Source organism: Schistocerca americana, chromosome 11 (genome assembly GCF_021461395.2).
Source record: "Schistocerca americana isolate TAMUIC-IGC-003095 chromosome 11, iqSchAmer2.1, whole genome shotgun sequence".
Classification (NCBI taxonomy): Eukaryota; Metazoa; Arthropoda; class Insecta; order Orthoptera; family Acrididae; genus Schistocerca; species Schistocerca americana.
The window spans coordinates 31,932,145-31,957,646 of record NC_060129.1 but is presented as its reverse complement, the minus strand read 5'-3'; the positions used below and the strand labels follow the sequence as shown (position 1 = coordinate 31,957,646).

The window sequence follows — 25,502 nt, the reverse complement described above, 5'->3', positions numbered from 1 at the left end:
CAAGTCTTCGAAAAAAGAGCATACTCGTGAAGAGTTTTTACGTACCGCAACTTCACAACCATCGGTTCCTCCTTTATCTAAACATCATACTTCCAAGAAGGCTACGAAGAAACCCAGTTCCTCTCCTTCTCCGCCAAGGCATGTCCCATCTACAGCGCCCCCCCCAGGGGGTCCACAACTCTTTCGTGGATACGTGCATGGCGAGCACGGGGCCCCGAGCCATTGCAGCCTTCTTTCTCTCCCGGGCTGCATTTCCTTTCCCTTCCCCTCCTTTCCCCTCCATACCCCTTTCCCCTCGCCCTCTCCTCTCCCTCTATTGGTGTCCTTGCTTATGTTGGCCCCCGCTATCCTCCTGGTTCTGTTGGTTTTACACTCTGGCTTTGTTGCGTAATCATCTCCTCCTTTTGGCATTCCTTGGTCCCCCTCTGGGGTTTGACCTCCATTCCAAAATTTCTCTTCCGTAGTGTGAGCCATTTGGGGAAGAGCACCTTACCTAGTGTCTCCGACGTGTGCCCTCCTAGTATATTCCACCTTTTCTTCTACGTCGTTGTCTGATGCTAGGGTGCATAGCCAGCACGGTAGCCAGCCCGTGTGGTGGGGTCGCTATGTACCCTTTTGGTTGAGCCCCCTGAACACACAGGGATCACACTTCTGATACCTGAGCTGTGACCTCCTCATGCATGCCTTGGAGTGGTTGCTCGTCCTCCTGGAGCATCGGAACTCCCGGCAATGGCCGCCGTGCCAGACGGCCCTTGCTGTGGCTGGGTGGCGCCCGTGAGGAGAGCCCCTGATCGGAGTGGGTGGTATCAGGGCGGACGCTATGCAGATGAAACGCATAAGGGTCCAAACCTCTGGCCGCTCTTCTGCGGCCGTCTCTCTGCGTGGTACTGATTCCTCAAGTGCTGCTTCTCTTGCCCCTTCGGCCTTCCCTTCCGTGGCTACCCCCTGGGAGGAGGGTCAGGCCCGTCGTCTAGGGGCAAAACCTTTCCCCCGTTATCTAGTTTGCACCAGGACTGATGGAGATACTTTCACCAGTGTCAAACCTTTATTCTTTGTGGAACACATTGAAGACAAGTTCGGCGAAGTGGACTCCCTGAGCAAGATGCGGTCGGGTTCATTACTGATAAAAACTGCTTCGGCTGCCCAATCTGCGGCCCTTCGTGCCTGTACCCATCTTGGCACAATTCCCGTGTCCATTACCCCTCACCAGTCTCTAAATATGGTACAAGGTGTGATTTTTCACAGAGACCTCATCCTTCAAACTGATGAGGAACTTCGGGACAATCTCGGACGGCGGGGTGTTCACTTTTTTCGGCGTGTTCAGAAGGGTCCTAAAGATAATCGTATTGATACTGGTGCCTTTATCCTGGCCTTTGAAGGGGATACCCTTCCTGAGAAAGTTAAGATTATGGTCTATCGCTGTGATGTGAAGCCGTACATCCCACCTCCTATGCGGTGTTTTAAGTGCTTGCGTTTTGGCCACATGTCTTCTCGCTGTACCCAGGACCCTCTCTGTGGTGACTGTGGACGTCCACTCCATGAGGGGAGTCCCTGTGTTCCCCCTCCTGTATGTGTAAATTGTCATGGTAGTCATTCTCCACGTTCAGCAGATTGCCCAGTCTATAAGAAAGAAAAAAAGATACAGGAGTATAAGTCTCTTGATCGTTTAAGCTACACAGAGGCCCGTAAGAAATATGCACGATTGCACCCTGTGTCCATGACATCTAGTTACGCCTTGGTTACATCTTCATCCCTTCCTCCCCCTTCCTTACCCCCTCCCGGACCCCTCTCCTTCCCCCCTCCCCTGCGGCTCCCACACCTTCTCCTCTGGGCGCCGCTCCCCCTCCCCAGCCGGAGAAGTGTCCCACTCCTTCGGCGTCTGCCGGTCAAGGGCGCCTCTCCCGGGATGTCCCTTCCCGGCACCTTCCAGGTCAAAGGTCTGCTGCAGCGCGGCGACCGCGAGAGCCGCGGTCTATCGGCCCCCAGGTCGCCCGGTCTCTTTCTGTTCCTGATCTTGCTGCAGCTGGCTCCATTATGCCACACAGCCCTCCTCGATCTCAGCCTGAAAAGAAGAAGAAACATAAGTCCCAGGACAAAGAGCCTCTGGTGTCACCGGAGGTCCCTTCCCCGGCTTCACAACCGGATTCTGACCTGTCGTTTATGGATGTCGCCCCCTCCTTGTCGGTGACGGGTGGGGACCCGGCGGTATGACTGGATTTAGCGTGTTCAGCCCTCATTTAAACCATCGTTCTGTGGTTCTCCAATGGAATTGTAATGGCTACTATCGTCACCTTCCGGAATTGAAATCCCTTCTTTCGTCCTACTCAGCAGCTTGTGTGGTTCTCCAGGAATCTCATTTTACTGATGCTCACTCACCGACCCTCCGTGGGTTCCGTGTTTTCTGTCGAAATCGGGTCGGACCCTTGCGGGCTTCTGGTGGCGTTTGTACGTTGGTCCGTACAGACATTGCTAGCACGTGGATTCCTCTCCAAACTACATTGGAAGCAGTTGCTGTTAGGGTCCACTTAGACTCTGCAGTCACAGTATGCAATCTTTATCTCCCTCCTGACAGGACTCTTACACCTGCTGCCTTAACCACCCTTCTTCAGCAACTTCCTCCTCCCTTCCTCCTCCTTGGGGATTTTAATGCTCATCATCCTTTGTGGGGCAGTGCCTTTCCATCTAGACGAGGTCTTCTTATCGACCAATTTATTGCAGACCACGACCTGTGCCTTCTTAATGATGGCTCCCCTACTCATTTCAGTGCTGGTCATGGTACTTTTTCTGCCATTGATCTTTCTCTTTCTTCTCCCTCTCTCCTCCCTTCATTACACTGGTCGCCACACGACGACCTTTGTGATAGTGACCATTTCCCGTTGATTATCACGCTCCCTTCCCACTCCCCAATGGAGAGGTTACCTCGTTGGTCTTTCCACCGCGCCGATTGGCCTCTATATACTGCACAGGTCGAGTTTTCTCCCTCTTTGTCGGGTTGTATTGATGACGTCCTACGTGACGTGTCTGACGCGATTGTTCGCGCTGCTAACCTTGCTGTCCCGCGCTCATCTGGACAATTTCGTCGTCGGCAAGTCCCGTGGTGGAGTACGGCCATTGCCATTGCCATCCGTGATCGCCGTCGAGCTTTGCAACAGTTTAAGAGGCACCCATCTGTAGCCAGCCTTTCTACCTTTAAGCGCCTTCGCGCTAAAGCCCGTTATTTAATCAAACAGAGCAAGCGGATATGTTGGGAACGATTCGTTTCTTCCCTTGGTTCCACTGTCCCTCTGTCACGGGTATGGGCTACACTTCGCTCTCTCCAAGGTTGCCATCGGCAGTCCACCCTCCCAGGCCTTCACCTCCCAGATGGCATTTGTACGGACCCATTAGTTCTCGCAGAACATCTTGCGACCCATTTTGCAGTGGCATCAGCGTCGGCCTCCTATCCAGCTGCTTTCCTTCATCAAAAACAGCAGGCTGAAGCTGTCACCTTATGTTTCACCACTTGTGAGTCAGAATCTTACAACGAACCTTTCACTGAATGGGAATTTCTTTCTGCTCTATCTGCTTCTCATGATACAGCTCCTGGCCCAGATTCCATTCATAACCAGCTGCTTCAACATCTCAGTGCTCCACAACGGCACCATCTTCTTCAGGTGTTTAACCGTATCTGGCTCCAGGGTGACTTCCCTTCTCAGTGGAGGGATAGCATTGTGGTTCCTGTCCTTAAGCCTGGTCAGAACCCCCTATCTGTTGACAGCTATCAGCCAATTAGTTTGACCAATGTTGGTTGTAAGTTACTTGAACGGCTGGTAGCCCGTCGGCTCACTTGGGTCCTCGAATCTCGGGATCTATTGTCCCCTTACCAGTGTGGCTTTCGAGAGGGACGATCTCCAATCGATCATTTGCTTCGCTTGGAATCCGCAGTTCGGCAGGCTTTTTCCCAGCGCCGCCATTTGGTTGCAGTGTTTTTTGACCTTCGCAAGGCCTATGACACGGCCTGGCGCCATCACATCTTACTAACCCTTCATCAGTGGGGTCTTCGGGGCCCACTCCCGATTTTTATCCGCCAGTTCCTGATCCATCGGTCATTCAGAGTTCGAGTTGGTACTGCTTTTAGTTCTCCACAGACCCAGGAGACGGGCATCCCACAGGGTTCTGTCTTGAGTGTCCTTCTTTTCCTCATTGCTATCGATGGACTTGTGGCCTCTGTCGGTCCCTTGGTCGCCCCTGCCCTGTATGTGGATGATTTCTGCATTTGGGTTAGTTCCTCCTCGATGCCATCTGCAGAACGGCAGCTCCAGGTGGCTATACGGCGTGCCTCTGCATGGACCCTCTCCCACGGGTTTCAATTCTCTCCTTTAAAATCGCGGGTGGTCCACTTCTGTCGCCGTACTATGGTCCACCCTGATCCAGAGCTCTATCTCGCTGCACAAAGATTGCCTGTGGTTCCACAGTTTCGTTTCCTCCATTTTCTGTTCACCCTATGTCCATTATCCACTGGAATATCCGCGGCATTCAAGCCAATCGGGATGAATTGTCGATCCTCTTGCGATCCTACTCGCCGGTCATCTTCTGTCTTCAGGAAACAAAGCTGCGTCCCCATGACCGCTTTGTTCTCCCTCATTTTCAGTCCGTCCGATATGACCTGCCCTCGGTTGAAGGCACTCCAGCCCATGGAGGACTCGTGATTCTTCTCCATGATACTCTCCATTATCACCCAATCCACTTAAACACTTCCTTCCAAGCTGTTGCCGTCCGTCTTTCCCTTTCTGGATACACGTTCTCTCTTTGTACTGTATACATTCCATCGTCCACACCAATGGCACGAGCTGATCTCCTTCATCTTCTTGGTCAGCTTCCACCCCCCTATTTGCTGGTTGGGGACTTCAATGCCCACCACCCGCTTTGGGGATCTCCACATCCTTGTCCACGTGGCTCCCTATTGCTAGACGTCTTCCACCAAGCGGATCTAGTTTGCCTCAACACTGGGGTCCCCACATTTTTGTCTGCCTCCACGACAAATTTATCTCATTTGGACCTTGCGATCGGTACTGTTCCGCTAGCTCGGCGCTTCGAATGGTTCGCCCGTGATGATACACATTCGAGTGACCACTTTCCATGTGTCCTTAGACTGCAGCCTCGACTGCCATATATGCGCCTGCGATGCTGGAAGTTTGCCCAAGACGATTGGACACCTTTTTCGTCTCTAGCGACATTCAATGACCGTCGCTTTCCCAGCGTCGACGATGAGGTCACACATATTACCGACGTTGTTCTTACAGCTGCGGAACGTTCAATACCACACACCTCCGAATTGCCCCGGCGCCCCCCAGTTCCTTGGTGGAACGAGGCATGCCGTGACGCAATACGTGAGCGGCGACGTGCTCTTCACATTTTCCGTCACCATCCTACTTTGGCCAACTGTATCCGATATAAGCAGCTCCGTGCGCGATGCCGTCGCGTCATCCGCGATAGCAAGAAGGCAAGCTGGAAATTCTTTATTAGCTCATTTAACACCTTCACTCCCTCCTCGGAAGTTTGGAGTCGGCTTCGACGGTTCTCAGGCGCGCCTAGTTTCTCCCCGGTCTCTGGGCTCACTGTCGCGCATGATACCTTAGTGGATCCCGTCGCAATTTCTAACTCACTGGGTCAGCACTTTGCTAAGATTTCGAGCTCTTCAAATTACCTGCCAGCGTTTCTCCCGAAGAAACGTGCAGCGGAAGTACGACATCTTGCTTTCTCCTCTCAAAATCACGAAAGCTACAATACTGTTTTCTCCATGCGGGAACTCCAACATGCCCTCTCTTCTTCTCGCTCCTCCGCCCCAGGACCGGATGGTATCCATGTCCAACTGTTGCTGCATATATCAACCCATAGTCTGCGTTCCCTCCTTCGCCTTTATAATCGAATTTGGACCGACAGTACCTTTCCCAGATGATGGCAGGAAGCTATCGTCGTTCCCATTCCGAAACCTGGAAAGGACAAACATCTCCCCTCTAGCTATCGCCCAATTTCTCTCACGAGTAGTGTCTGTAAGGTTTTGGAGCGTATGGTGAATTACCGTTTAGCTTGGTGGCTGGAATCCCGCAGTCTTTTAACACCTGCCCAATGCGGATTCCGAAAGCATCGTTCTGCCGTTGACCATCTTGTTGCTCTCCACTTATATCATGAACAATTTTCTCCGGAAACGCCAAACGGTAGCAATATTTTTTGATCTGGAGAGAGCATACGATACCTGTTGGAGGACAGGCATCCTTCGCACACTGTTCTCTTGGGGCTTTCGAGGCCGGCTGCCCCTTTTCCTTCGGGAATTTATGGCAGAGCGCACATTTAGGGTGCGGGTGAACACTACTCTCTCCCGTACTTTCTCCCAAGAAAACGGGGTACCCCAGGGCTCCGTGCTGAGTGTTGCACTGTTTGCCATAGCTATAAATCCAATTATGGATTGTCTCCTTCCTGATGTCTCGGGCTCCCTCTTTGTGGACGATTTTGCGATCTACTACAGCTCTCAACGGACCAGCCTTCTTGAACGACGTCTTCAAGGATGTCTCGATCGCCTCCACTCTCGGAGCATCGAAACCGGCTTCCATTTCTCTCCCAGTAAGACCGTTTGTGTTAATTTTTGGCGACGTAAGGAGTTTCTTCCACCCTCATTACATCTAGGACCTGTCAACCTTCCGTTTTCGGACGTCGCTAAATTCTTGGGTCTTATGTTTGACCGAAAACTGTGCTGGTCCTCCCACGTTTCCTATCTTTCGGCTCGCTGTCTGCGTTCCCTTAACACCCTCCGTGTCCTGAATGGTACCTCTTGGGGAGTGGACCGAGTAGTCCTTCTCCGCCTCTTTCGCGCCTTAGTGCACTCGAAATTGGATTATGGAAGCATAGTCTACTCCTCTGCTCGGCCGTCTATTCTTCGGCGTCTCGACTCTATCCACCACCGTGGATTACTTTTAGTGTCTGGAGCTTTTTACACTAGCCCTGTGGAAAGCCTTTATGCTGAGACTGCTGAACCTCCGCTGTCCAATCGGCGAGCAGTCCTTCTGACTCGTTATGCTAGCCATCTGTCTTCCATGCCTGCTAATCCAGCCCATGACCTTTTTTTCGACGCCTCCTTTGATGTCGGGTATGCAGGCCGCTCCTCCTCCCAACTACCCCCGGGAGTCCGCTTCCGTCAACTGCTCCATTCTCTTTCCTTCCGCTTTCCAAAAACCTTCTTGACAACTTGGGGTACAGCACCGCCTTGGCTCCGCCCCCGGATCTGCCTGCTCCGTGACCTTTGGCGATTTCCCAAGGATGGTACCCCTACACTTGTTTATCGTCGGGCATTTGCTGCTCTATGTGCACAAATGACAGACGCGACATTTATTTACACCGATGGCTCGAAAACATCGTTCGTTTTAGGGAGTGCCTATATTGTTGGTGACACCCCAAATCAATTTCGGCTTCCCGACCAGTGTTCGGTGTATACTGCGGAGCTTTACACTGTTCTCCAGGCTGTCCACTACATCCGCCGCCATCAGCGGATACAGTACGTTATCTGCTCAGATTCTCTCAGCTCTCTCCTCAGTCTCCAAGCTCTTTATCCTGTGCACCCTCTGGTCCACCGGATTCAGGACTGTCTGCGCTTGCTCCACCTGGGGGGCGTCTCGGTGGCGTTCCTCTGGCTCCCGGGACACGTTGGTATCTGTGGAAATGAGGCGGCCGATATTGCAGCCAAGGCTGCAGTCTCTCTTCCTCGGCCAGCTATTCCATCGATTCCTTTCTGCGATCTACGGAGCGTTTTATGTCGTCGTGTTGTTCATTTATGGCACGTGCATTGGTCAACACTTCCCCATAATAAATTGCGGGAAGTGAAAGCTCTTCCTTGCGCTTGGACCTCTTCCTCCCGAACGCGTCGTCGGGAGGAGGTAATTTTAACTAGACTCCGGATGGGGCACTGTCTTTTTAGCCATGGACATCTTTTAAGCGGCGATCCTCCCCCACTCTGTCCCCACTGCTCTCAGCTGTGGACGGTCAGACACCTTTTAATTGAATGCCCCTATTTTAATCCGTTACGCGCCCGTCTACAGCTATCGCCTGATCTATTGTCGATTTTAGCAGATGACACACGCTCAGCCGACCGTGTTCTCCAGTTTATTAGTGCCAGTGAAATGACGTCAGTCATTTGAAGCTTTTTTTGGGGACAATTAACCGCTTTCTGTAGTGGATCTTTAAGCCTTCCTTCTGCTTTTAGTTTCTCCAATTTTATGACTTTGTTCCCATAGCTGCTGGTTTTCAATTTCGGTATTTTTACTGTTTCCTAAGTCACGGGCTGGGCGCTAATGACCATAGCAGTTTTGCGCCCTAAAACCAAAACAAACAAAAAAAAAGGCCTCATTGCTTCCGTGCTACACTCCGTTACCTGTGCCAGAGGTGGACATACCAGCTTTTAGATGAGTGATGATAATGTTGGGGCTGATCAGACTATGGCAGTTACCATTATTGAGAGAAGATTTTTTTTTGTAGTGATGGTGATAATTAAAGAGGCACATAAAGTGCAGCCAAAAAGCGCATGCTGCCCATGAGCCCTGCATGGTTCACCCTCCAGTACACCTTTAAGACACCAACTGTCTGTGAGATCCACTGCTGTTCCTCTACACCCAGTTTGGCTCCACAATGCCCACTGGCACCATGAGCTCAGAGCTGTGAGAAGTGACATCTGCCTGACACATTGGGCTGTAATTCAAAGAGGGAGTGCACCATGGCTGAACCTCCCCCACCAAACCAAATTCCCCCTTCCCTACCACTCAGGAGCCCTTTACACCTGACTACTCTCCTTCGAGTGTGTAATGTGCATGCATGAAGCATTACTTTTGTGTAAATTCAGAACCAGAAGGTTTGCCAGGCTCACCACCCTGACAATCTCACAGGGTCCCAAGAACTGAGGAGCTATCTTGCTAGTGCCCCAACTCCCATTTTTGAGCAATATTAGGGTTTCAAACTTGCACTCTGTCCCCAACCTTTACACTCAATCATTTAGTCCCTGATTGTAGCAGATGGCTAGCTTGTAATGTGCAATTTTAGTATTATACCTAGCCTAGCTCCAGTTGTGCTGTCACTGCTAGGGTGACTTGTTCTGGAATCAAGTAATTGATTGACCACAGGTTGACAAGAGGAGAATTGGCCAGGTGTGCTAGCATAAGGGATACTGGAGTAGCCTCCAGGGACTTGAGTTGTGCAGTGTAAAAGACAAAATTGAGCCATGGTACTGACATGTCCCACTTCGTCTGAACCTTGCTGTGAATTGTTAGTGCAGAATGTCATGAATAGCTGGGAAACAAAAGCTAACAAGCATCCTGGGTGGCCTGTAAATAGAAAAAATTCATAACATATGATGGATAGCTACCAGGACGGTCACTCCTCTGCTTTGAATGAGTCAAAAAAACGAGAAAAGTCATCCATGATAACTAATAGGTGTGTAATACCCCCACACACGAGGAAGCAGACCTATATAAGCAATAAGAAATTTATGCATCGGGCATTCCTAATGGGTAGACTCTAAAAGCCCCATGAGGGAATTTGGGTTGATCTCAGCTCACTTATTGATCTCACTCCCCCACCAACCTCTGGACGTCCTTATACAGGGAGGACAAGGTGACATGTTGAATGACCTTGGCGCCCACCAACCTCTGGGCTTCCATACACTGGGAAGACCAGGTGATGTGTTGTCTGACCTTGACAGCAGTTTTATAAATGCCCAAATGATTGTCTAAGAGGGTGTTAAGGAAATAATGAGCCAAGACCTAACTAAGAGCTTGATTGTCAGTCTCAAAACAAAATTCCTGGCGTTCCAAATAAATTCTGAATTTCTCAAGGGCAAACAAAACCACCAAGGCTTCCCATTCATACATAGAATACTCCATCCCCACAGATGAAAATTTCCAAGATGCATAGGTTATAGGGCATCAACCCGCAACACCTCCTCTCCCATTCTGTTCCTGCAGGAGGACACCTGCCACTTTCTACTCCAGGATAGTTAGGTGTCTGTCTGCAAGAGGAACAGGAGCTCAAAATTGGGCATGGCTAATACTAGTGGGTTGCTGAGTGCCACCTTAATCACTTCAGAAGATTCCGGATGACTTTCATCCCATTTGAAATTTCTTAATTCGTTAAGGTGTCCCAGTATTTTAGTAAAATTGGGCACAAAATTTTGAAAAAAATTGTCATGCCTATGAAGTGTGCCACGCCTTTCTTATTTCTAGGAGCTGGAATTTTTCGCAAATCACTAGTTTGCTCCTGGTCAATTCTAATGCAATAAGAGTCAGCTAAGATGTCCCAATAATGAAACCTATGTGCCAGTGTCATTTTAGATGGTTTCACAGTAAGTCCCACCTCCCTCTGATAAACCAGGACTGCCTCAAGATGTTGCAAGTGTTCAGACAGACTAGAACTGTAAATTACCATTCCATCTAGCTAAATACAGACACACTTGAACGTGAAATCACCAATAACAAAATCTAGAAGGCAAGACATAATGGCAACCAAAGGGCACCCTGTTAAAATCGTAGAGGTTCCAGTCTGCACAGAAGGCAGTGATATGCTTGGAATCCTCTGTTAACATGATCTGATAATATGTAAGGTTGAGATCCAGGACGGTAAAATACTGAGCCCAACTGAACCAAGTAAAAGAATTATGCAGTTTGGTAAGTGGCACAGATTCCAAAACTACCTTCTCATTAACTGCATGATAACCCACAACTGGATGAAGCACCCAACTGCTGCCCGTAGATACTGAGAATATGCCAGAAGCATAGGCTGAGGTTGAGGGCCTGATGACTTCATCGAACAACATATTATTAATTAAAGCACATATACATTTCGTCTTTAATGGAGAGAGCCTGTAAAGATCCTGCCTCTCTGGAATGTCATTTGTAAGGTGAATCTTGTACTGGCTTTTATTGGTGATGTCCAATCTGTTAGTCAACACCTACGGTAAACAATTAATAGCTTCCAGTACCTGCTTCACCTCTACTGGACCAAGGTGACAGAGCTCAAATTGTGAACATTGCAGTAACACATTACGAATTCCTGTGGCAACCTGACAGGAGCACAACGTGAATTTTTCAGCTGGGTTAAATTAAAAATAAACAACCCTGCCTTGACAATCTAACACCAACACAATACCTCTTACAAAAACACACTCCAAAATTAAGTTCACTGAAAGATTTATAATTACTATCCACTTCACAGGCCAAGAAAATTTTCCAATACTCAGTTTTGCTAATCAGAGGCTACATCTGCCCGTTGAGAGCTCAACATTGGGAGGACAGATGCAAATGAGACAATTCACAGATATGGCAGAACTCCAAATACCACAGATAATCTAAATGAGAAACTGAACTGCCAGAGTTGAGGAGGGTGCACACTGGTTCCTGGTTAAGTTGTGCCCAAAGGTAAGGCAGGGGTTCCCCTACCTCGGACTCGGCACAGAGACAGCACTTCGGCAGTAGAGCACTACCATGCCTCTTCCATTCCTTGTGATGTTAGCTCTTTGATTCTATTTCCACGGAACCAGACATTGCCATACCAAATACCCCTCTTTGTTACACTAGAAACACATCTTACGCTTGTTCCGTATGGGTGATCCCCTTTTAAATTGCCTGGAATCTCGATCCCCATCCTGATAATGACACTTAAGCCCCCATCACTGCTGGTCTGCGAAACTCAGGTTTCAATGGCGGACACAAAAGCCTCTAATTCAGTAAAAGATCTGCATTTATTAGCGAAGGTGATCAATAAACGATTGTGTGGGTGCATTTTCTGTAATATATTATTGAGTATTTGTATCTCTGTTACTTGCAATTCCAAGGATGGAATAGCCATATGCATTCATCTATGTACCTAGGAAAAGGTTCATGAGCAAACTGCACTAGCCAAAAATGTTTACGCTTGAGCAGCCTCTTAATATGAGATGACAATGTCAGCCCAATAATTGATTTCCACAACTCCCTCATTGTTGCACTTTTGTGTAAAATTCGACTGAAAACACAGCTTAACACGGGGTACAATGCCTGAACAACAACATTATTGGAGATGGCCAAAGTGTCAGCATGAAATGTAAATTTGACCATGATCCACAGAATGGATTTCACCTGTCTTTAAATTCTAAATTGAAAGTTCCATTATAGCTTCAAGCAGTAACATTATTTGGTAAGGTAATTTCCCAAATGAATTCCATTCTGGTCCTTAGAGGTGTCTGTGGCATTGCTACTACTTCCAGGAGTTATTTGTTGGTGGGAGAATCTTGTTCATCACCTATTGCTCTTAATTTTCTTAAATCAAGGTGACTGACCCCATGTTGCAAGTCATGCACCTACCCCTGTAACTGAAGAGCCGATATAACTGGCTTAGAATACAGGTTACATTTTGGAATACCACGTAAGTGATTATCCCAATGGATCAATTGTGCCTGAATTGTGTGTCTTTGCTTATGGTGGGCTTGACTACTTCCTAAATACTCTACATTCTGACACAAGGTTGTCATGGCCTGAGCTCAGTCAGCTATTGCAACATATACCTCCACGGTGCAGTTGGTACTAATCACCAAGCAGTTGTCCACACTGGCATGCAGACGAGCCTCAAGTTTGGCAACACTGCCCTTACATGGAAACTGATACACTTTAAATTTGTAGATTAACTGTTGCTTCTTCAATAAGGACAAACTGGGACAGTCATGGGATCTCATGTTCAGCAGTGGGCACACACACACACACACACACACACACACACACACACACACACACACACACACATTGTGAATGACAGTATGAGGATACCTTCCCCCTTTACTTCCAGGAAAGTAACCATCCTCTGTTACCAACCAAACATACAGCAGGAAAAGGGGAAATTAAGTGGAAATACTGGATTGATTGGGCTTCACATGAGTCAGCATTGTTTATTAAAACCTATTTATTTAAGAAAAATAACTAAATCAGATACATTAACAGGTTTACAAACAACACTCTGAACTTTTAAAATTTAAAACATTACACACCTTAGTTTAGTGTTAATTTAAATAAGGCAATAGTTAAAGACAAAAGCTGTGTCTGACACCAGTTCTTAGATTTGAGATTCAAAATTTCCACCTTCACAAACTGCAACTAAAGAAAATGCTTCAAGAAATGAACAAATAATTATTTGGAAACAGATGTCTCTTTAAGACAAGACAGTTGCATAACTCATCTCAAAGGTTAAAACTGAATAGCTATACTGGAAGACGGAGGAATTTATAGCTGCCTTGGAACCACTAGAAAAAGGAAAGTTTTAAAATACACTTCAAAGTGCATGCAGATAATTTAATAAAGTAAACCGGTGCACTGATTTGTAGAGCTGCCTTCAGGCAGACAGAGCAAGTCTCTGTAAATCTTGCCCCCAATGAGCAGTTAAGTAATTAATAGAGAATGAGAGTGCACAGATTGATTTAACTGGTTTCAGACACAGTGAAAATTGTATTAAGGTATACTGTAGAAACTGTGTAAGTGATTCAGTAAGTGAATGTGCATGCATGGAAGCTCAAGAATGCCATTTAAAACGGAAAACCAGTATTTAGTACTCAGAACCAACTTTTAGCAGTAAATAAATAAAAGTTGAGGAGATTGAATTATATGCATATGAAAGCATATCACCACAAAATCTCCTCTATGAACAGACAGAGTTAGCCAATGCTGTCTTTCTTCAAAATTTCATTCACCTGCTTTCCAATTTAAAGTACAATAAATAAATAAATAAATAAATAAATAAATAAAGGTCCATTTTCAAAATATTTGCAATATTTATATATGCACATCCATCCGAACCCATTTACTGCTTTCAGTGTATGCAATAATGTGTCCATAGTTGTAACATTTATTTATGTAGGTCTCGCCCTTCTCATTAACTTTGTTCCGATGTATACCATAATATTTACATAATATCACTGCAGTAACACTTTATAACTGACTGCTCCATTTGTTTATTTTCATTTTAATCAGTTCTCTTTCAATGTAAGTAGTAAGTAATGTAACATTAGCAATTTGTAAATATCCATCACATGCAAGTACATAATGAAATATCTCTGAGAGTGGAAGACTTTGACATTGTTATGGGTGTAATATCGTCATCTTTGTAAGCATACATCCACAAGACAAAACTTCTGTGTAAGTGGTGCATTACATTCTGTGCATATATATTCACAAAAAAATGCATTATACAGTTATCGATGTTGCAAGATATTAAACAACCTTCAGTGGAACGCAATGACACGATTTATTCATTGTAAGTAACCAAAAAATCTTCCATTTAATGATAATTTGTTTACATCACTTAAAATTATTGTGAGGCACAATTACGATTAAAAAGACACTGTCTCACATATTGTTTCGGTTGTAGGGCATTACCACTCCAAAGAAGTTTTGTCAAATGGGGAAACAAAACTCAAAATGTAATGTAAAATGTGAACTAGCCGTATGAAGATGGACCAGTCATTTTGAAATCGGTAATTGTGCTATTTAAGTGAATAAACAGCATTAAAAAAAGTGGGCTGGCTGGAGTGGCAGAGTGGTTATAGGCGCTACAGTCCGGAACCGTGTGGCCGATACAGTCGCAGGTTCGAATCCTGCCTCGGGCATTGATGTGTGTGATGTCCTTAGGTTAGTTATGTTTAAGTAGTTCTAAGTCCTAAGGGACTGATGACCACAGCAGTTAAGTCCCATAGTGCTCAGAGCCATTTGAACCATTTTATAAAAAGTGGATGGTTGCTGTAATCTTATGTGTAAGAATCAACCTATACTTCGTATACAGCCACAGGCTCAGTATGTCAGTTTTTCACAAAATTCTTGTTTTGTTTTGACAAAATTGTTTTTATTACAGTTTGTTATTTTTGCCACAGGCCCAAGTATACCCAACCAGCATGAATGTAAAAGAAGAGTTGGAGGAGGGTGCGAAGGAAGAGGTAATTTTAGAATTTATATGACTGCATGGAATTAATCATTGCTGAGTTGTGGTGAAAATGAGATGGTTATCAATTGTGTGTGTGTTCACTTTAGCAGTCCTGTTTTTACTTTAGGATAAAGATGACAAGAGTTACAGTATTACAGTATGCTCCAGGTTGGAAACGAGGAAACAGGTAAAATAGAATATTTTGTTACATTTTACCCCATATGGATTTAAATATTACCTTTGAGCTGGTGAAACAGTTTAGCTCATGTGTTTTTAGAATTGCTTCTTTACATTATAAGCACAAATCAGAATTACATGAGATAGCATTGGCGAAGTTATATGATAATTGGTAGCAAGACTCAAGCTATGATTTCCTGTTTCAATGAGTAGTTTCCTTAATGGTTCCGTGTATGTGAACACAGCATTGGATGTTCTTATTCACCATGTTATACTGCTGTGACAGTTACAGAATCATTCAAGAAAAATCTACACAAAGTAGTGCAGAAAAAGTAGGTGATCCTAACCTACTGAGTAGAGACTAAGATGTCTGTGCATACATTGCAAGTGGTATGGACAGGCAGTCATGTGAAGTACTTTTGAACAGTTGTCTGAAAACTGTTGTAAGCTGCTACTTCGACAGCCCACACAAAATTGAAATACTTTAGACCTTATAACTATGAACAAGCATGTCCTTGTAGATGGTATTAGTGCATAGAGGGGTTAGTGATCATGATGCCAGCAAATCAACAGTGGTAAATGGATTTATTGGATCCTTAAAGAAGGGTAGGAGAATAAATTTGCTAGAAAGAGCAGGTAAGTAGTTGTCAGCATCCCATTTAGGTTCAAATGGTTCAAATGGCTCTGAGCACTATGGGACTCAACTGCTGAGGTCATTAGTCCCCTAGAACTTAGAACTAGTTAAACCTAACTAACCTAAGGACATCACAAATATCCATGCCCGAGGCAGGATTCGAACCTGCGACCGTAGCGGTCTTGCGGTTCCAGACTGCAGCGCCTTTAACCGCACGGCCACTTCGGCCGGCCCCATTTAGGCAATGAGTGAATGTCATTTACTTCCAATATGATTTACATATAGGAATATGGGCAAACATTAAATGGACTATAAATCACACAATGAATAAGTATGTGGTGAGTAACTGGATTGCAGACAGAAAAGACCCACTTTAGTTTAATAACAAAATTTGAAAATGCTGAGGAAGCACAGTCGTACTCTCAGTTCAAAAAAAGTATGTACAGTGGTGACCGGCAATAGTTAATGGAAATTCATGTGTTTGTAAAAAGATATATGTTTCAAGCATACAACTACCACAATCATACGTGAGCAACTGATTTTACAAAGAACATGAGACTTTTCTGGTTCTACATAATATCATTGGGTCAGAGACATCTATACAGGCAGTCATTTACCAGTCTGGTGTATCTTTGGAGGAAAGCAGATGATGATCACTAACCCCTCTCTGTACTGAGTTTTCAAGTTTGTGCAGGAGGATCATACAGACATTGTTATCTCATTGTCACACAGACTCATGTATTGGGGACATAGGAATAGGATCCCTGGAGTAGAGAAGCAACTCGAAGAGTTGAAAACAAAATAGTTGCCATGTCCAGACAGAATCTGAAAGCATTTATCCAGAGAGTACTCTGCAGCATTGACCTCTTAATTAGCTTGCATTTACTGCAAATCTCTCGCCTAGTGCAAAGACCCAGGTGTCTGCGAAAAAGTTCTGGTGGCTTCTGTATATAAGAATAGTAAAGGAATGTGCCTGCGAAATTACAGACCAATATCATAACATTTATTTGCTCCAGAGTTCCTTAACATATTGTAACACCTCCGTTTATTCATCCCGACCTGATCTGATCGAATAGCACCCCAATAATTATTATTAATGTGACCGTGTACCTAGTGGGGCTGGCAATCGGAATTGACTGCTACAGAAGTTGTTACTTCCCAGTACGTCCTTCTCAATACTGTAATAATGAAATGTCTGGTAACAAGAAAAACACCAACACAGTTTCACTAATTACGAACCTATATTCGTCTCAAAAACACACAAAGGAGGAGACAGCCACTGCCTTCGTCATACATATCTAATTACGGCTAATCTCAGCACAGTCTTCTTCATTTTCCATTATCGTCACATGCTAATCCATCACTGCAATCCAAGGAGATGCCGGCGCGGTAGACGCGAAACCAAAATATGGGCACTAGAAATGTCACTGACCACTTCCGTAATTATACTTTTTCACTTTCTCGGTATTATTCTAGTACAAAGGGGTTAAACCACGACGATGGCAACTCCCTTTATCGTTAAAGCGTTACATTTCAACAACTGGCCTCCACACACCTCTCCCCGCAACATGGCACACTCTCAACTCCACACTCGCTCTCGCAACACGACACAATTGATTGTTTGCCCTATCGACCTGTGCCGAGTGCAAATTTATAGTAAAGGCCTACGGACCCCTTACATCCCCACCCTCAAAAACTTCTTTGGAGCCTCTGGCGTAAAAGAATCGGCAAAGAAATTAGACATTATTACACCTGAACAAAACATACAGTGTAAATAATTAATGAAATCAATTCACCAAATAATCCTTCGACTCCGGTAGTGGGCTGCCTCCGCAATAATATTCTACAAAAGTTTATTACATGTCATAAACATGGCATTGTCCAAATCACAATTTTTTATCAAGCAGCAATAATCCTCTATAGTCCATATTGAATGTAACACGCAACATCAATCTATCTTCATTAACATAGCATGGTAAATATTTTTATAAACTTATCTTACATTCAATTACCAAAAGTCTTCACTTTCAAAGGTTTGTACGAGTCATTAACTACATATTTGTTATAACTTGCTACAGCAAAGACAAGAAAACAAACCCCTTTGGTATGCCGTCCTTTCAGCGGGGTTCCTGCTGTCCATACTACTATCACTCTAACTTATAACTCACTTGGCCAACACGCATTAAAGTTAAGGAAGAAATTCACAACTTATTCATTTGAGTTTTTAACACAAGCAAAATTGAATATCAAAACTGAATATAGCATTTACTCTTTGACTTATGCAATTATTTTACAATCCCTCATACCTCTACAGATTCCATAATATGAAATGCTCCATTATACCATTAAGTATGTGTTATATAACTATTTGCAACACATTAACTAATGTGGTCACACAATGAAAAATTTTAAATTACTGATCATTTCATATTGCCAAACATTTATACTGTCATATGTGACTTATCACTAATGCTCAGATGAGGGGTACAATATTTCCTGTTATATTGACATTAATTCAGGTCTGCTATATAGATATTTATTATTCATTACACAGTGCCAGAATTCTGCTTCTAAAGCTTGATGTAAGTACAACCATACTTGACTTTGATAGCTAATTGAATACATGAATTACTCATGAGTTACACTTTCTGTTTCATTCAGCATACTTCAGATAAACATGTATACCTACAAATAACTTGCAAACAGATGTTGCTCATGTGCTAAATGACATACTTCAATACTTCAAACATCTCATATTCCCCCCCCCCCCCCCCCCAGGGGGTCCACAACTCTTTTGTGGATGGACACGTGCGTAGCCAGCACGGGACCCCGAGCTAATGTAGCCCTCCTTCCTTTCCGGGCTGCATACCTTCCCTTCCCTTTCCGCATCCCTCCCCGTCCCCCATCTTCGCCCCCCCCCTCCCTCACCTCTGGCTCTTTCCTTCCCCTTCTCTTCCTCTGGGAGTATGGTTTGTGCCTACGTCCGGAGACGGACGCTCGAAACTGTTCCAAATTCCTTGCTTTTACACTTGCAAGTCCTCGTCCTTCCTCTGTCCTTCTCTTTTCCTTCCCTCTTCTCCTTGCCCTTTTCTCCGCTGCGGCGTTTGAGACCCCCTTTTCTTTCCTTTCCCTTTCTCTTTTTTCCTCCCTGTGCGTGTCTGAAGGCCGACCCACGCACTTCCATGCGTAGCCGGTGATGAGGTAACGCGTAATTCCCCGCCCCGGGTAGACAGGTAGGACACGTACGTACCCCCTGGTAACGGCCAGGCCCAGGGAGGGGTGATTACCCGAGCTGATACCTTCCAAAAGTGCCGATTGGTCCCTCCGTCCGTTTGTCGGGAGGTGTGACCTGAGGTGTGAACAATCACCTAAGGCGGGAGTGTCCTCGGTGAGGGCCCCCACAAGGGAGGAGCACGCCATCGGAGACGCCGGTAATCATGGGGGATTCTTCCGCAATGGTTTCCTCACCTTCCACTATGTCTGCTCACAAACGTAAGTTCACTGAGTCTCAGCCACAGACGGTTCTTCCATCGTTACCACAGTTCCTTGTTGTTTCTTGGTCTGACGAAGGTCACGACTTTTCCACGGTCAACCCTTTCATTATTCAGAAAGGTGTCGACGCAATTGCGGGTCCTGTAAAGTCTTGTTCCAGATTACGGAATGGCACCCTGTTGTTAGAAACAAACAGTGCCCTCCAGGCTCAAAAATTGCTGCGTACTTCTCTGCTCCACACCTTCCCTGTCCGGGTGGAACCGCACCGTACCTTAAATTCCTCGCGTGGAGTCGTTTATACACGCTCCCTCGATGGATTGTCTGACGAAGAAATTCAGCACTACCTGTCTGACCAGGGCGTCACGGCTGTTCATCGGGTTATGAAAAGGGTTGACTCGAACATCATTCCAACCCGCACTGTCTTCTTGACATTTGACAAAGTTCAACTCCCATCAAAAATCAAAGCAGGCTATGAGATAATTTCCGTTCGCCCTTATGTCCCAAACCCTACGCGTTGCTATCGATGTCAGCGGTTCAATCACACCAGCCAGTCCTGTTCCAATCCAGCCAAATGTGTTACGTGTGGCAAGGATGCCCATGAGGGTGCTTGTCCACCTCCATCCCCTCGCTGCATCAACTGTATGGGTGATCACGCTGCTTCCTCTCGAGATTGCCTCGTTTTTAAGGACGAAAAGCTGATCCAGGAAATAAGAGTGAAGGAAAAGGTGTCGACCTTTGCTGCTCGAAAGTTACTCGCCAGTCGACAGCCCACCGTGCCTCAGAAAGGAAAATACAGCACTGTCCTTGCTTCTCCTCGGCCAACAAAGGAGGCAGCCACGCAGACTTGCGACCTCACATTTAGTACCACGGTCGTCAGATCGGCCAGCTCAAAGATCGCCCGTTCAACCTCACCACTTTCGCCTGCCCACTCTATGGCTCACCATTCGTCGGGTTCTGCTAAATCTCGAGCCCAAAAGTCAGATGCCAAGTCTTCGAAAAAAGAGCATTCTCGTGAAGAGTTTTTACGTACTGCAACTTCCCAACCATCGGTTCCTCCTTCATCTAAACATCATACCTCCAAGAAGGCTACGAAGAAACACAGTTCCTCTCCTTCTCCGCCAAGGCGTGTCCCATCTACAGCACCACCTGGCGGAAATCGCCCTCGGCCATCTTCTGTGTCGCCGAGGCGCACTGCTGGTGGCCGGTCAACTGGCCGATCATTGGTGGCAGGAGCTGCTCCTGACCAACCTATGGATCAGGATCTTCTGCCTTCGACTGAATGCCATTCCATGCTGTCGGTCGCAAGCTCTGAGCAGTCGTTGAGTTGACAGCACCCTTGGTCACGTTCGTCCATTTTCCGTTCACCCTATGTCCATTATCCACTGGAATATCCGCGGCATTCGCGCCAATCGGGATGAATTGTCGATCCTCTCACGATCCTACTCGCCGGTCATCTTCTGTCTTCAGGAAACAAAGCTGCGTCCCCATGACCGCTTTGTTCTCCCTCATTTTCAGTCCGTCCGATATGACCTCCCCTCTGTTGAAGGCACTCCAGCCCATGGAGGACTCATGATTCTGTTCCATGATACTCTCCATTATCACCCAATCCCCTTAAACACTTCCTTCCAAGCTGTCGCCGTCCGTCTTTCCCTTTCTGGATACACGTTCTCTCTTTGTACGGTATACATTCCATCGTCTACACCAATGGCACGAGCTGATGTCCTTCATCTTCTTGATCAGCTTCCACCCCCCTATTTGCTGGTTGGGGACTTCAATGCCCACCACCCGCTTTGGGGATCTCCACATCCTTGTCCACGTGGCTCCCTATTGCTAGACGTCGTCCACCAAGCGGATCTAGTCTGCCTCAACACTGGGGTCCCCACATTTTTGTCTGCCTCCACGGCAAATTTATCTCATTTGGACCTTGCGGTCGGTACTGTTCCGCTAGCTCGGCGCTTCGAATGGTTCGCCCTTGATGATACACACTCGAGTGACCACTTTCCATGTGTTCTACGACTGCAGCCTCAACTGCCATATATGCGCTCGCGACGCTGGAAGTTTGCCCAAGCCGATTGGACACTTTTTTCGTCTCTAGCGACATTCGATGACCGTCGCTTTCCCAGCGTCGACGATGAGGTCACACATTTTACCGACGTTATTCTCACAGCTGCGGAACGTTCAATATCACGCACCTCCGAATTGCCCCGGCGCCCCCCAGTTCCTTGGTGGAACGAGGCATGCCGTGACGCAATATGTGAGCGGCGACGTGCTCTTCGCATTTTCCGTCACCATCCAACTTTGGCCAACTGTATCCGATATAAGCAGCTCCGTGCGCGATGCCGTCGCGTCATCCGCGATAGCAAGAAGGCAAGCTGGAAATTCTTTATTAGCTCATTTAACACCTTCACTCCCTCCTCGGAAGTTTGGTGTCGGCTTCGACGGTTCTCAGGCGCGCCTAGTTTCTCCCCGGTCTCTGGTCTCACTGTCGCGCATGATACCTTAGTGGACCCCGTCGCAATTTCTAACTCATTGGGTCAGCACTTTGCTGAGATTTCGAGCTCTTCAAATTACCCGCCAGCGTTTCTCCTGAAGAAACGTGCAGCGGAAGTACGACATCTTGCTTTCTCCTCTCAAAATCACGAAAGCTACAATACTGTTTTCTCCATGCGGGAACTCCAACATGCCCTCTCTTCTTCTCGCTCCTCCGCCCCAGGACCGGATGGTACCCATGTCCAAATGTTGCTGCATTTATCAACCCATAGCCTGCGTTACCTCCTTCGCCTTTATAATCGAATTTGGACCGACAGTACCTTTCCCAGGCGATGGTGGGAAGCTATTGTCGTTCCCGTTCCGAAACCTGGAAAGGACAAACATCTCCCCTCTAGCTATCGCCCCATTTCTCTCACGAGTAGTGTCTGTAAGGTTTTGGAGCGTATGGTGAATTACCGTTTAGCTTGGTGGCTGGAATCCCACAGTCTTTTAACACCAGCCCAATGCGGATTCCGAAAGCATCGTTCTGCCGTTGACCATCTTGTTGCTCTCTCCACTTATATCATGAACAATTTTCTCCGGAAACGCCAAACGGTAGCAATATTTTTTGATCTGGAGAGAGCATACGATACCTGTTGGAGGACAGGCATCCTCCGCACACTGTTCTCTTGGGGCTTTCGAGGCCGGCTGCCCCTTTTTCTTCGGGAATTTATGGAAGAGCGCACATTTAGGGTGCGGGTGAACACTACTCCCTCCCGTACTTTCTCCCAAGAAAACGGGGTACCCCAGGGCTCCGTGCTGAGTGTTGTACTGTTTGCCATCGCCATTAATCCAATTATGGATTGTCTCCTTCCTGATGTCTCGGGCTCCCTCTTTGTGGACGATTTTGCGATCTACTACAGCTCTCAACGGACCAGCCTTCTTGAAAGACGTCTTCAAGGATGTCTCAATCGCCTCCACTCGTGGAGCATCGAAACCGGCTTCCGTTTCTCACCCAGTAAGACCGTTTGTGTTAATTTTTGGCGACGTAAGGAGTTTCTTCCACCCTCCTTACATCTAGGTCCTGTCAACCTTCCATTTTCCGACGTCGCTAAATTTTTGGGTCTTATGTTTGACAGAAAACTGTGCTGGTCCTCCCACGTTTCCTATCTTTCGGCTCGCTGTCTGCGTTCCCTTAACACCCTCCGTGTCCTGAATGGTACCTCTTGCGGAGTGGACCGAGTAGTCCTTCTCCGCCTCTTTCGCGCCTTAGTGCGCTCGAAATTGGATTATGGAAGCATAGTCTACTCCTCTGCTCGGCCGTCTATTCTTCGGCGTCTCGACTCTATCCACCACCGTGGATTACTTTTAGTGTCTGGAGCTTTTTACACCAGCCCTGTGGAAAGCCTTTATGCTGAGACTGCTGAACCTCCGCTGTCCAATCGGCGGGCAGTCCTTCTGAGTCGTTATGCTAGCCATCTGTCTTCCATACCTGCTAATCCAGCCCATGACTTTTTTTTCGACGCCTCCTTTGATGTCGGGTATGCAGGCCGCTCCTCCTCCCAACTACCCCCGGGAGTCCGCTTCTGTCAACTGCTCCATTCTCTTTCCTTCTGCTTTCCTAAAACCTCCTTGACAACTTGGGGTACAGCACCGCCTTGGCTCCGTCCCCGGATCGACTTGCTCAGAGACCTATGTCAATTTCCCAAGGATGGTACCCCTACACTTGTTTACCGTCAGGCATTTGCTGCTCTATGTGCACAAATGACGGAAGCCACATTTATTTACACCGATAGCTCGAAAACATCGTTCGGTGTAGGGAGTGCCTATATTGTTGGCGACACCCCAAATCACTTTCGGCTTCCCGACCAGTGTTCGGTTTATACTGCGGAGCTTTACGCTGTTCTCCAGGCTGTCCACTACATCCACCGCCATCAGCGGATACAGTACGTAATCTGCTCAGATTCTCTCAGCTCTCTCCTAAGTCTCCAAGCTCTTTACCCTGTGCACGCTCTGGTCCACCGGATTCAGGACTGTCTGCGCTTGCTCCACCTGGGGGGCGTCTCGGTGGCGTTCCTCTGGCTCCCGGGACACGTTGGTATCTGTGGAAATGAGGCGGCCGATATTGCAGCCAAGGCTGCAGTCTCTCTTCCTCGGCCAGCTATTCAGTCTCTTCCGTTTACCGATCTACGGAGCGGTTTATGTCGCCAAGTTGTTCATTTATGGCATGCGCATTGGTCAACACTTCCCCATAATAAATTGCGGGAAGTGAAAGCCCTTCCTTGCGCTTGGACCTCTTCCTCCCGAACGCGTCGTCGGGAGGAGGTAATTTTAGCTAGACTCCGGATAGGGCACTGTCTTTTTAGTCATCGACATCTTTTAAGCGGTGATCCTCCCCCACTCTGTCATCACTGCTCTCAGCTGTGGACGGTCAGACACCTTTTAATTGAATGCCCCTATTTTAATCCGTTATGCTCCCATCTACAGCTATCGCCTGATCTATCGTCGATTTTAGCAGATGACACGCGCTCAGCTGACCGCGTTCTACAGTTTATTAGTGACAGTGAAATGACGTCAGTCATTTGAAGCTTTTTTTGGGGGACAACCAACCCCTTTCTATAGTGGATTTTTAAGCATTCCTTCTGCCTTTAGTTTCTCAAATTTTATGACTTTGTTCCCATTGCTGCTGATTTTAAATTTCGTTTTTTTCCTGTTTTCTATGTCACGGGCTGGGCGCTAATGACCATAGAAGTTTTGCGCCCTAAAACCACAAACAGGAAAAAAAAAAAATCTCATATTCCATAACTTCATTACATATAACTCCCTCAACTTAACAGCAACTTCAACTGCAAATAAATATACATCTTCAAACTACATCAACCCTCCATATTCACTGCAATAACTACATAAAAATACTACTCCAGGCTCCTTAGCCTCTTCGTTCATCATATATCACATCATTTATTCGAGCAACTATCTCCTCATGTATTTGTTTCTTTATATGATCATCTTAATTATAAGCTCATACATTACTTCAATTTTCTTACAATTCCTTGACCTTTTCATGCCTCATAAAAAAACTCTATAAGATTACACAAATTCTTGTTTGACCAATTAGCTTCCCACAACATTTTGTAAACATTAGCTTTCTTATCAGGTTCTCATTTTATTACTTCTGGCACTAATAATTTTGCAATATACTGACACTAAACTGAGTTTTTAACCTATTGATTCTTTGACACCTCACACACTACATCAACAGTAACTACTTATTCTTATTTTAAATCAACTATAACTATGCTATTAGGTTCCTGACTGAATTACTTGGATGACCACTACCAATCCTAACTACTACACTAACTTTCTTAACCTAAGGATAGAGAAAGATGGTAGAAGAGTGAAACTTGAAATAAGAAATAAAGTCTCACCCAGCTGGAAGTGTACCAGTCGCCACTTGGTATACCAGCAAAAGAGTTGCTGGCTCCCTACACCTTACTTTCTTCAATTTGTACCTCTTGATCCCTTTGTCTATCATCTCTTCTCTCATAATTCCTGTCATTATCGTCATCATCTCTCCCATGATTGTGGTGAAACTTTCGACCATTGCCATCGTTCCTATGTACATTACCCCCACCTCTACCTCTGTAATTTGGTGGGCCATTAAAGCGACTTTGATGGTAATTATTTCCATCTTGGTTCTGACCATGCATTTGGTCATTTTCCTGTGCACAAATAGCTTCTAATTGCCCCAATACTTCCATTAAAGTATCTTTAT

The 25,502-nt window shown here is 46.3% G+C and overlaps 1 protein-coding gene across 2 annotated transcripts in view; it reads left to right on the top strand.

The window, feature by feature from the left end:
• LOC124553585 (zinc finger protein 708-like) overlaps positions 1–25,502 on the top strand; it is a 146,070-nt gene that overhangs the window by 10,390 nt on the left and 110,178 nt on the right. For both annotated transcript variants that reach the window (XM_047127436.1, XM_047127434.1), the window contains exons 3-4: positions 14,906–14,968; positions 15,083–15,142. In XM_047127436.1, the coding sequence (XP_046983392.1) occupies positions 14,906–14,968; positions 15,083–15,142 (123 nt within the window). The remainder of the gene's footprint in view (positions 1–14,905; positions 14,969–15,082; positions 15,143–25,502) is intronic.